General features: G+C 44.1%; 2 protein-coding genes across 8 annotated transcripts in view; one reads left to right on the forward strand and one right to left on the reverse strand.

Moving 5' to 3' along the window:
• The window catches only part of ELMOD2 (ELMO domain containing 2), a 97431-nt gene extending 90017 nt beyond the window's left edge, over positions 1 to 7414 (reverse strand). The window contains exon 1 of one of the 3 annotated variants that reach the window (XR_011205398.1): positions 7256 to 7414. Coding sequence is in view for 1 of the 3 variants with exons in the window: in XM_069242591.1 (XP_069098692.1) it covers positions 7256 to 7378 (123 nt within the window). In the remaining 2 variants the exon portion in view is untranslated. The remainder of the gene's footprint in view (positions 1 to 7255) is intronic. The other 2 variants (XM_069242591.1, XM_069242592.1) reach the window with 2 other exon arrangements.
• A 45-nt stretch (positions 7415 to 7459) lies between these two features.
• Positions 7460 to 12801, forward strand: part of USP38 (ubiquitin specific peptidase 38) — a 155705-nt gene continuing 150363 nt past the window's right edge. For 2 of the 5 annotated variants that reach the window (XM_069242587.1, XM_069242589.1), the window contains exon 1: positions 7468 to 7658. The gene's annotated coding sequence lies outside the window, so the exon portion shown is untranslated. Of the gene's footprint in view, positions 7674 to 7732; positions 8282 to 12801 lie in introns of those variants that run through there. The other 3 variants (XM_069242586.1, XM_069242585.1, XM_069242588.1) reach the window with 3 other exon arrangements.

Below are 12801 nucleotides of genomic sequence, written 5' to 3' on the forward strand. Positions count from 1 at the left end.
AATTACACGAAACTGACTCAGGAGGTGCAGCGCGACCTTGAGACCTGGGGGAGACTTAAATTGTCTTGGTTGGGTAGGGTGGCGGCGGTGAAGATGACCATTCTACCACGCATACTGTACATGTTCCAGGCACTTCCGGTGGCACCCCGCCATGAACGATAGCAACCTTTCAGACAGCGGTTCTAAGATTTATTTGGGAGGGAAAGGCGACGCGGCTACCACGCCGGGTGTTGTATCGTTCTAAGCAGGAGGGAGGATTAGCAGTCCCCTTCCTTCTACGATACTTTCAGGCAGCACAATTGCGTTTTCTATTAGAATGGAGTCGCCCGTCTTCCGAGAAACACTGGTGCTTCATGGACCAAGCGGTGGCAGGTTCCCATATATGGAAGGAGCCTTGGCTCTGGCGCCGTCACAGAGCACAGGGGTTGTACACATCCCCGATCACAGAAGTGTCGATGAGGGTGTGGGATGCGGTGGCCAGAAGACTGGGCTTGACGACATTCCCGTCCCCAATGACCCCCCTGGGTGCGAACCCTGATTTTGGTCCGGGCCTGCAACTGGAGGCACTGCGCCATTGGTATGAAGGGGGCTGCAAAAGGGTAGGATACCTGTTTGACGAGCAGGGGGTGATCCCCTTTGATCAGATGAGGGAGACTTATGGCTTAACCGAGGCGGACAGGATGATGTATTATCAGATACAACACTGGGTCAGCCAATAGAGCATTAATAGACAGGCCGTTAACACCGTTTGAAAAATGGATTGTAGTGAAAAAAAGACGATAAGCGGGTGATTTCGGAGCTTTATGGTCTCTTACGGGGAGGCTTGCTCGCCTAAGACTAAGGGTCAACAGAGGTGGGAGAGGGAACTGGAGAGGGAGCTCTCTGATGAGGAGTGGGAGGGTATCTTTTACAGGACACATCATACGGCTTACAATGCGGCAGGTACAGAGACAGCCTATAAAGTGGCCTCCTATTGGTACTACACCCCAGCATGGATTCATTCTTGGGATCCCACTAAGTCCAGCTTGTGCACTTACTATGGCATTGCCCTAAGCTTCATCGGTACTGGGAGAATATCTTAGACACTAATGACGCGGCGTTTGTTACTCAGATCCCCAGATTTCCTGCATACACTTTGCTGGGCTTGCCTAATCCACTTACTTTCCCCCTGAGATCATTGAAAGGACGGCAGAAGGCCTTGGCTTTAAATGCGGCACTACAGCTGCTATTAGCCATGTGGAAGACGGACAGGATCCCGACAGTAACATCATGGCTACATAAGCTGTGGTTTATCCTCGCTATGGAAAAGCTCACCTTGACTTGACTTCACAGCAGCGCAGTGGTGACTTTAAGGAACTCTGGCAACCATTCTTACAAATATTGTCCGCGGAGTTCACAGAATTGACATGCCCGGCCTACTTGAGGGTGCTGGAGTTGAATCGAGTGAGTGGTAGTGAATGTGCAGTGGAGACTTATACGGAGGGCCAAGATCATATTGGAACAAGGCCTGGGAGCGATTCTTTACTGAGGGACGCGCCAGTCGCGGGGAAACAAATATTAAAGTTGTGTTCAGGTTTTTGTCACTATATATGGACCATGTTGCATATTACAGCAATTGTATTGTGTAAATGCGCTGCAACTGTGATGTTTATAACTGAAAATTGAAAATAACAATAAACAGATTTGATCCATAAAACAGTGCAGAGACGGCAGGCAGCATCCCAGTGTCCACAAGGCCCAAGCAGCCTGCAAGAAGGAACGCCTAACGATACTACACAGGAAGAAGCAAGCCCGGTACAGGCTTTAGGAAAAACAGTGAAAGGCTCAATCAAGGAGCGCTAAATAGTGGAAGGACCCTTCATTCCTCTCATGTCTAGAAAAAACAAAAAACGCCTAAGGAAAATGCATAATAAAACAGCTATGGGTTCAGAAAAGAAAGACCCACACCCTTCCAGTCATGGAAATTATAGCCCATTGAGAGGAAAACCAATGGTAAAACACAAGCAAATTACGGACAAGATAGAGTGCACTCCTCCTGCTCAACTGGGAGACTCAAAGACTCAGTCCATAACCGGTCAGTTGCCGTCCTCGCAGCATGGAAATAATCTTCAAAGGCAGCAAGAAGAGGGAGGAAAAGTCTTAACTGGACGTAAGATCCAGGAGGGCCCTTGGTTCGGAAACCACAATAGGAGAGCTCAATGGATCACAACTAAATTGCTTAAGGCCTGAAGTCCAGCTACAATCTGTACCCCCTGAACTACTACTCAGATACCAACTTCCGGGACCCAGGATGGAATTGGATTAAACCAAAGAACTGTCCTTAGTTTAAAGGCACAACCCAAAAGAACAAGAGAATGGGAGTCCTGCAAGAACCAGCTCCAACTGGATCAATATGAGACCTTCACTCACGCAATCAATCTCGAGGGGCCGAGGGCACAAACAAGCAGTCTGGTGACCCTACCCATGTGAGGTCTCCATCTTGGGTCCCAAAATCAATGTGGCCCTATGCAAACCCTTCAGCTCAGCAGCTGTGTACGTATGCCACAAACCAAGTGCCCAGTGTGGCAGAACAAAAGGCAACCACAGACGCCATGATTATGTAAGCCCTTCACATCATTAAAGGCGAAAAGTCAGCATTTAAGTATTTATTGCCCTCAAAAGACAGGGGTGCCCACACCCTTATTTTTCGCCCGACCTATAAATCTCAGGGTTCTTGGGGCATCATCAGCCGAGGCAACTTCATGAGAATCTGCAACGCTATTCAAGGTTTGGAACTAATAAGCAGTAAAGACCTAGAATATGTATCCATTTTAGCACCAGGAAAGGGCGACCTAAGCGAGTGTACCAAAGTTTCCTTCAGCAGTTAGTGCTGTCCAAATCAGAAGTACTCGAAGACTGGGGCATAGAGCTAAAGGAAGTCAACAGAGTAAAATATCCAACCTTTCCCATCCCTCAAAGAGAAAACAATAGAAGTGATGACACCTTGACAACAAACTCCCGGGCAGGCAACAAGAGATCAGTTCTGCAAAAGGCTAAGGGGGCATCCCCCACCTTCACTATGGGGCCTAAGAGAGTTCACAATCTCCATAGTCCAGGGCCATCCATGGACAAGGCATTGTCAGGAAGGGGGGGCCTCCAAAACGGGGAAGCCAGCAGGAACACACTCACCTTTCGATCCTGACAAAACCTCACATTACAAGGATAGATCTGGAACCTGCTTTGCCAAAATAATCCCAACCGCACAAACTCTGTCCAAAAGCAAGTTGGGTAACACAAACATAATATCCTGAAATATTGTGGGGGCAGTAAAAATCGCTCAAGATCCTAACTTGGATTCCTTATTGAGGGACTTCAACATCATCTGCCTACAGGAAACCTAGAAAGTAGCTGGAAAATCTGTAGCTGTATTTGAAGAATTCCTAATCCCGGCTACAAAAGTAAAGCCCAAAGGGCACCCAAAAGAAGGCCTCTCAACCTACATAACCATATGCAAATCCTTTAACGCTAGGAACATTGACCTGCACTCAGCCCGCGTTAGCTATCATTATTGAAAACGGGTTGCTGGACCAAACATCCATGCCCGTCATAATAATAAACATTTACATCAACTCAACCAACATAAACAGCACTTGGTAGACATAACGGAAAACAATCTGTTATCCTTAATAGCCTTATACAAGAATGCCTCCTGGATTATCAGATGCGACTTTAACCTAAACATTGCCAACCACAGTAAAAGAAGTTTCAGAGAAGGCGCTCTAGATCAGAGTCTGGGTATCCCACCACCACAAGTATCGCTTTTTAGAGACATGGACATATGTGACCACCCTCATGTAAGATTCCTTGCGGCATTAGGGCTGAGGGCCCTAAACAGTAGATTCCCCAAAGACAACCCAATGAATCCGAATCACACATCAAAGAAATCTGCTTCTACCCTAGACTACACATTTACTTCAATGGCCATCTTCAAGTACTTCTAAGACTTTAGTATAGAGGTGAGATGCAAAATTGACCACCATCCACAAATTATGAAAATAGCTAATAACAATTATCACGTGACGCTGTTACAGAAGATAGATGAACAAGACCCTGGAAGCCACTTACGTTGCATACGATGGTCCAACATGTGCATAGAGAAATGTGAGGCATGGAAAGCTAACTCACCATCCAATCAAATGGTCCAGGTGGATATAATTACTAAGTGTGAGGCAATGTTGACATCACTAAGGAACCAGCTAGATCCCAATCAATGGTCAAGGGCCGGTCCTCCACTGAGCATAAAACGATGGTCTTAAGGCAACAAAGACAACAGCTCAACAAAACAGCCATATTCCTAAAGAGACAACTGCTGGGTAACAGCTATCTGTGCACTTTTTATGAACTAAGAAAGAAATGCAAGGCAGCAGTATTGGGAAGCAAAGCAGGCATACATAGACCGCAAACGGAATGGATCAAAATTGTGGAGGCTACAGCCGGCTGCCATGGTACATTATCAATCAAGTGGAGCGCAGGGCCACAGGGATCCCAAGTAACAGGGTGCCGGAGAGAAAGTGGATCAAGCACATCTTGAACCTCTACTACGGCCCAGATGCAGCGAAACCGATTCCCACTTCAAGTTGCGAGTCAAACCCATTGTCTTTTGAAGTACAAAAGATTGAGGAACAACTCCAATGTTGCAGACAGTGTAGGGCTACAGGTCCCAACAGTGTAGCCACAAGAGTACTAAAACACTTTTGGCCTGGCCTGCTTTGCAATCTGTTTAACGCCGGCATCATGGAAAACAAAAATCCGGATTCCTGGAACTAGGGCAATTTTTCATCCATTCTACAAGAATGGCCCTTACGGGAACCCTGACAGCTATCGACTGATCGCACTGCTCAACACTGACGCAAAATATTTGCATGTCTCCTGCTAGAGGAATTGAAAGAGTGAGCAACCAAGCTTAATCTAATAACCCTGAATCAAACTGGCTTCCAGCCTTCAGCGAGCACCTCCAACAACTTGATAGAATTAGCCATGCTAGAGGAAAAATACACAAACAAGAAAATTGCCTTATACACCTGCTTTGTGGACTCATCCGAAGTTTTTGACATAGTGGATTGGCACAGGTTGTGGAGGAAGCTAGTAAACCTCAATATCCCACCACAAATGTTACAAGGAATACAGCTTCTATATTCAGATAACTGGGCAAGTGTGAAAGTAGGTGCTAATGGAAGAGTGTCCACCAAAACTCAGATAGAGGTGTCAAGCTAGGTTGTGTGCTAGCCCCAATGCTTTTCACCCTTTACCTGGCAGAACTGTGCACACTACTCAACCGCTAGCTCCCATCCTCCCAAACTGGGTAATCATTCACTAACAGCATTATTATATGCAGACAATATTGTTCTATGGAATCTTTCAGGTACAAGACTTCAAAAAGTGCTAAACATCTTCAATCAGTATTGTGGGACTAATGAGTTGTTGGTAAACCTGGAAAAAACCAAGGTAGTCATCTTTGGCAAGTGTGTCAAGAAAAAGAAATGGCTCTGTGGGGATCAACCAGCGGACAGAAGCAGTAGCTATAAATGTCTTGGCGTCTGACTACAGGAGTGCTGGTCCCACTACCTGTACCTAAAAACACTGAAAACTAGAATGGCGTCCCAACTTGCATGAGTACAAGCCCCGTCTATGAAACTGCAAAGTCCAATCTGGTGTCCACTCCTTACAGTGATCAGGGCAAAGTTCCTGTCTGCCTTGGCATATGGACTGTAAATATTTCCCGGTAAGTTCAACAACTTCTTGAACATTGCCCACAGCAAAGTTTTTCTCCTTCTCTTCCGCCTTCCACACAGCTCCTCACCAGCTAAAAACAGGCTGGAATTCGGGTTACAACATCAAGCATTAGCACAAGATAGAGCTTTGCTCAAGTATGCCTCCATGCTAAGAGAGGTGCAACCGAATACACTAAAGGCATTGACTTGGGAAGAAATAGGCACGAACTTGGCTGATGTCTCAAATCCATGGCTAGAGAGAATTGCTTCAGCAGTAAAGCATTTGCAGGCAGAAGAGCTATGGCAAAAACCTCTACCGCACAAACTCTTCAAGCAATTATTAAAAAAAACAAGTCAAGCTACGCACGTGGAGCAAGGACAAAGACAAGTTCAGAAAGTGATCGCACTCATGGATGACAATCAATATTTATAAGGCTCCAACAGCACAGCCCTATGTGGTAGAAATATTTTTAAAAATGCTAAAGATAAAGGTGCTCCATGGCAGAATCGGCCAACTACCTTCATTGGACGCTACTCCAAAATGGCCTACAGCCTCCAATAGTGGACGATGCAGACTTTGCGCACATTACTGGGAAGACTTCCTATACATTCTCTGTATATGCCCTGCACTGCTACCTTGGCGGAAGTTGTATCTCAAAAATATCTTCAACTCCAATGGTATTAGATTGTGCCTGCAGGATTTGTTTTTTAGTCTTAAAGGGTTGACACTGCAATACGTTGCTTGCTGGCTAAATTTATCTTAAAAACCGAACACCTCTTAAAACATGCAACAAAAAACCAAGTTGGTTGACCAAGCCACCAGCTTGTGCCCGAATTAAACAATGTCAGCTCCCATCGCATGAGTAATGGACCCAGCCTTTCTTCCAACTGAACTTCTATTACCCAGTCCCTGGACTGGAGAAATCATATTTTAACAGCCCTTTTACATGAGTAATCAACTTAGCGTCTTGCTGGATGTTTGTCACCTAGTTCCCACTGAGCTGGTATAATACACCTGCAAATAGCTCAATGTTGATCTCATATGTGTTACAGTATGCCTGTAGGTGTTCGATACGATGGTTCGGTTTATTGGTCTATCAATAATAAGAGAGAAAAAAACCTTTATTCAGATGTGTTACGGCGCTCTAAAGCGTTTTTATGTGGAGATTGCAATGCTTTTTTTATAATTATGCAAATAAAGTATAATGGTAATCTTGTGTCTACTTCTCAACAGAATACAGGAAGATCAGATGAATATACTCTGTCGGTTAAAAACAATCTAGGCTACAAACTACTGTAAACCAAAAGTGAAAAACTCACAATGGAATACTACTTTTATTTGTAATTGTATTGATATAGCGCCCATGAGGAAGCGTTGAAGTCATAATAAGCAGTTTCTCAACCTTACATGCCTTTTGGAACATACTGAACATAACACGATGTTTTGACGCTATCCGACCTCTAGGGTTAATAGCTGCTCAGAAAATAAGTATTTTTGAACCTACCAGTTGCATCAAGTGCTGGGGGAGCCAAAGACACCAGCGCAACAAACAATATGCCAGCTCAGTTGCACTCAGCTTGTCATCGGAGCTGAGCGGTTCCGCTGTCTGAGTGGCTACTGTAAGCATCACATAGAGACCATGGCAGCGAAAGAGAAAGCGGACTACGTCTTGCTCTTCCCGTTCCGGCGCAGGGCGCTCTCTCATGACGTCGGTGCGCAGGGCTCGGCCCTCCCCCGGTGACAGTGCGAGTGTTGCTACCGAAACATGGCCGGTTGCACGGGGAGGTGGAGGCGGCATGGACCCCCTCTGCATCTGCAAAGGTGGACGTGCGGTTCCCGCAACTTAGTCTGAAGGCCGTTGAGGTTTTGCGCTGAAAACGGAGTCTGGACCGGCCACCTGCCTGGAGGTATCTCAGGGACAGGTATTGATAGAAGGGAACCATCACTAGGACGCGACGGTCCTGTTCTGGCAAGGGACAAATGAGTTTGTTTGGTTCCAGGGAGGACTCGGTCTGTCCAGTCTCTGAGTTCACGCTTGCCTACTGAAGAGGCACGAGGATTATCTCTGTGTTAAGAAAGGTGCCCCTTAGTTGCTGCCGGTGTTGTTTTTTGGAGGATGCGCCTCTAAGTCCATGGTTAAGACGGACTCTCGCGCCTCTGTCCCCAGGTTTCATCCAAGTCACTTTGACATCAGAAAGCACTGATTTGTGTGTGTGGGGTGGGGGTTGCAGTGGGAGCTATCCTACCCCCGCGAGCGCTCGCAGCTGTAGGGCCCTGTGCCGCGCTGGTGGTGGTAGATGACTGTCGCCTCCATCATTGCTGTTGTTCGTAGAGACGCTCTGGATCTTTAGTGTTGAGGCTACTTGAGTTCCGAGCGTCCTGTGGAAAGGTGCTTTAGAGGAAATGACAACAGAAAGCGGCAGCGATGCAGCTCTTTGTATCTGTCATTGTGAGTCATTGTTTGTCTATAACAAATGTCATGAAAGGTGCCGCCACCTCTTTGGAGCGCTCATGTTAATGGACTGCTTAGGTAAGTGGAAGTTTTTGCCTTGTTTTTCCTCTACCTTCATTTTAGTTCCCTTTCTTCTATTTTAACATCTTCTTTCCAAGCCCCGTTAAAGTTGATGCAATAATTTATCAAGCTTAGTTGGTATATTCCTTTGAACTCGTTTGTGTTTCTTTAAATTATTGCGTTTTTTAGTGTGTTTTTTCAATTTCTTGGAATTTCTGCCGCGCCCGCTGTAGTTTGCCTGTGATGAGTTGTTTTCTGTAAAGAGAACCTTCTATTTGTGCTTTCTTGGTGGAGAGGTGATAGTTCAGAGGTTGGAACAGATACATTTTTAAATCTGTTAGCTGAAAATATTGGACACCATTCAACTTAAAGGTCTTGATGACATACTAGAAATGCCTTGTTTTCAATGAAATGCATGCACATTGTATTTTCCTCATGCATGTTCTACGGATGTCCTCACGGGTGCTGTTAAGTTGCATTTAATTAATTTACTTTCATTCAGTGTGTAACTCACGTTTGATAGTTGTGCCACTAGTCTTATGATTGATCGTATCAACAAGCATAGCGTATAAAATAATATCATTCAGATTTCCTGTGCGCCAGCTAACTACACTATCTCTCAATATTGTTTGACTCTTTTTGTGCAGTAACCAAGCTAGAGTTTAAACATTTTCTCCCCATCAGTGGCTATCCCAGTAAATGAAATTATCACATGATCTTTGCCGCGTCACTGTGTGTTTCAGGTAACACACTTAATTGCTTTCACAACCCGGCAGCTGTTGAGGATGTTTCAACAGCTATGAGCTCACAAGTTGCAGGCAACATGCAGCCGAGGAGATGGCTGCTTCAGCGGGACGCTTTTATTGGCACGAGTTGGATGTCCACAAATTGTGGTGTATATTCATTGTTCTTTACTTTTGGCAGCATTTTTGCATGACATTGTCCTTACGCAAGGATGCAAGTACATTTCATATTGAACAGTTGGTGAGCCCATTAAGTTAATTGAAGTTTTGGATGTCGTGTTTGTTCACAGTCGTATTGTTACATAAACGACTTGACAATATTTTCTATCAACGTTCCTAAAGGCTGTCTTTTGTGAATAATTCAAGTTTTCAAATTCCTGTTTGCTTTTCGCCATGGAGTCAAGGTGATGTTTCATAAATACTATCAATATTCATAAGATGCTTATGTGCACTGGGTCACAACATATATAAAATAGGCTCTTTTGATGATTGCTGTTGGCCGAGTTATATTTTGTTTCTTTAACTAATGCACATTTTTGGTGTTCTTTATCGCAGTAATTGATGAATGGTTTAACAAGTGTACCCTACGATATTGGACCACACTGTCCGAAATGCATGGGGGATGTTTTAAACAGTCTACAGTGAATGTTATAGTTGACCAGTGGAATTTTGATATTGGTACACCTCCTCATAATCCAGTGGAATTCGATACTTAAGTAGAAATATTTCCAAAATAGTAGAATTTTTATTGATTATTGTTAGAAATTGAGTCTCTAGTTGGCAGAGGTATACATCCTTGTCCAAGTAGGGACCACAATCCTAGTCAGGATAAGTCACTACACAATTTAAATAATCCTGTGTTCACCCACTCGTAGCTTGGCACAGAGCAGGCAGGCTTAACTTAGAATGCTTTATGTGAATTATTTATGCAATAACTCATAGAGAAACACAGTGAAAACACCACAAACGGTACTCCACACCAGTTTAGGAAAATAGATAATATGCATCTGAACAAAATAAGACCAAAATGTCAAGAATCCAATGTACGCAAGTAAAGTTATGAATTTTGCTATATTAAATCCTATTATAGCGCTAAGAAACACAATAGCTCCAACTGGGGCTATTACGACCTTGTGACTGAGTCGTTACCAGCATTCCAATGTCACTTGCGGGGGAGTGTAGGCCGGTCACAGTTGCACAGACCCCAGGCACAGTACCTTTGCGCGGAGTCGGAGAGCTGAGGCGTTTCTGGAGCCGGTGGGGCATCGGTTCCTTGCTGGGGAGGTGAGGTGTCCGCTCATTGCCATCACCAGGCAGGGGAGGTGATACTTCTGTTCCGTCCGGTTGCACGGGAAGGTGATGCAGCATCTGTGGTGAGGTGTCGGTTCCTTACGGCCTGGTGCGTTGATGGTCCAGCAGGTCACAATGCCGTGCGTTGACTTTGTGGTGTCACAATCATACCACTTGACTTCAGCGGTGTCGCAGCGACGTCGGGCTTATGTTGCAGGCTGTGGTCATTGTGTTCAGCGAGGACACCAGAGTAGGTACTGGCGCAGCACCGGTTCTGGTATCGCTGAAGTCGGTGGACTAGATTGGAGATAGTAGATGAAGTCTGTTGGCCTTGAGACTTCAGAATAGGAGTCAAGCTCAATCCAATCCCTTGGAGAGCACTTGTGGAGGAAGGCAGAGTCATTCCAGCAGAGTCAGGGAGCAGCAGCGCAACAAGCAAGAGAGCAGTTCTTCCAGAAAAGCAGTTCTGTTGAGTCCTTTGGGCAGCCAGGCAGTCCCTCTGACAGAGTCCAGTTGTAGATCCAGAAGTGTCTGATTTGGTGGGGTTATAGTCCCAGTACGCATACCCAAAAGTGCCTTTGAAGAAGAGGAAACTTCAAAGACTGATTTTGAAGTGCACAAGTTCCCCTTTGAACCCAGCCCTGTCTGTCAGGGGTTATCAGTCCTTTGTTTGAGCGGTAGACCACCGGCCTTTGAAGTGTAAGAGAGAGCCCCTCCAACGTTCCAGCCCAGGGAATCTGTATGCAGATGAATGCATATACAGCTGAGTGTCTTGTGTTTGTGGCTGTCTGAGTGGAATGCACAAGGGGAGTTGTCAACCAGCACAGACCAGATGTGGATTGGAGGCAGGCTGTAAGGCACAGGTGACAGTAAGTGCAGGGAAATGCCTACTTTCTAAAAGTGGCATTTATGAAATAGTAATGTAAAATCCCAATTCAACAGTAAGTATGATTTCTTACTACCATCCAACCATACCAAATATGACGAAGTCTATTCCTCTTAGATCAGAAAATACTACACAGGTGTAACAATCATCAAGTATGATGGATTACTTGTAACACTTAATGGCAATGATCAGCTGTTCATATTTGGGACTATTTGTTCAGTAATGAATAGTGGGAAAGTGGTTCCATGCTAACACCCGTAGGCAGAAACTGTTCATAGTTAGCACTCTGGCAATTACATTCTAATACATAGGATTGTATTGCACATTTTGATGTATTATTTGTAGAGCAACTGTGGTATATATATATATATATATATGTATGTATGTATGTATATATATATATATATATATATATATATTTGCTGTTAAGCTTGTGCACATGCACAGATGCCTAAAAATTAGACCACTTCAATGCCAGGCTACCGGCCAATTTTGTGTTTTTTATTTCGCGTTTTCATTTCATTTATTTTTTCTGTGGATAATTTTTAGGTCTGGATTTTGACAGCACAGTTGTCAATTAGACATGTTGCTAGGAGTATGCTTAGAATGTTCCTTGGGTCCATGCCTTTCATCCTCTGGCTTTTTTTCTTTTGACCAGCCTCTTTTAGCCTTTGGTTGGAGATATTGTCAATCATAAGTTGGCTCAGCCCAGAGAAGTATTCATCTGTCACGTGATGCTGTTGGCTGTTTTGACTGTATCATTCTACCTCCCTTTCAGTGATTTATTTGAAGTACATGGTTGAGTAGCTTATAACAACTCTCTGTCAACTCCTGTTGGTTCTAGCCAATGTCTCTCTTTTAAACCCCAAACTGTTGGCTTTGCCAATGCTTGCTGTATTTATTTTTTTGTGCTTTTTCAATCATAGACATTTCACCTTTTTTCAGTAGTATTTTTTAACATTTTAATGACTATTGCATATGTTTGCACAAAAATTACAAGCTTGTCAAAGGCCACACCTCCTGCATTTGCCAATGCTTGTTTTAGCTTGTTTTGAGTTTGTCATCAAAATTACCATATTACTTGACAAAAAAGCCAACCGATTAGATGCACTGTGAGGTTGAATGGTTTAAATGCTTGTTTTCTTTATCCAACTGGATTTAGAATTGCTTGCTAAAAGGATTAAGTCAATGTGTTAAGATTGGTGATAAATATGGGTTGCTGTAGAGACTATAAGCTTTACTGAAGCTGTGCTCTCAATGGTCAGCTCTGATTCATGACAATGCAGTGATCTAGGCTTGTTATGTGTAATAACTCTGTTTGAAGATGGTCCATTAGTTGACTAAACATTTTATTATCTCTTCTTCTTTTATTCCTCGCTGTTTCTTTGTTTGCGATATTTTTCTTTATCATCATATGACGGTCATCTTTTTGTTTTACTGATGTAGACAAGGCACAATGGCTGACTAAGGGACATCACAGGTGTGTGGCAGAATGCTTTTTGGACTTTTGTGATGTCAAGTTTACACAAATAGCAATTTACTACATTAGAAAGTGAAGTGGTGATTATATTAGAGACCGGATAGGATGCATACGGGTCATAAGCAAACATTGATCCATT

This window comes from Pleurodeles waltl, chromosome 1_2, assembly GCF_031143425.1.
Source record: "Pleurodeles waltl isolate 20211129_DDA chromosome 1_2, aPleWal1.hap1.20221129, whole genome shotgun sequence".
NCBI lineage: Eukaryota > Metazoa > Chordata > Amphibia > Caudata > Salamandridae > Pleurodeles > Pleurodeles waltl.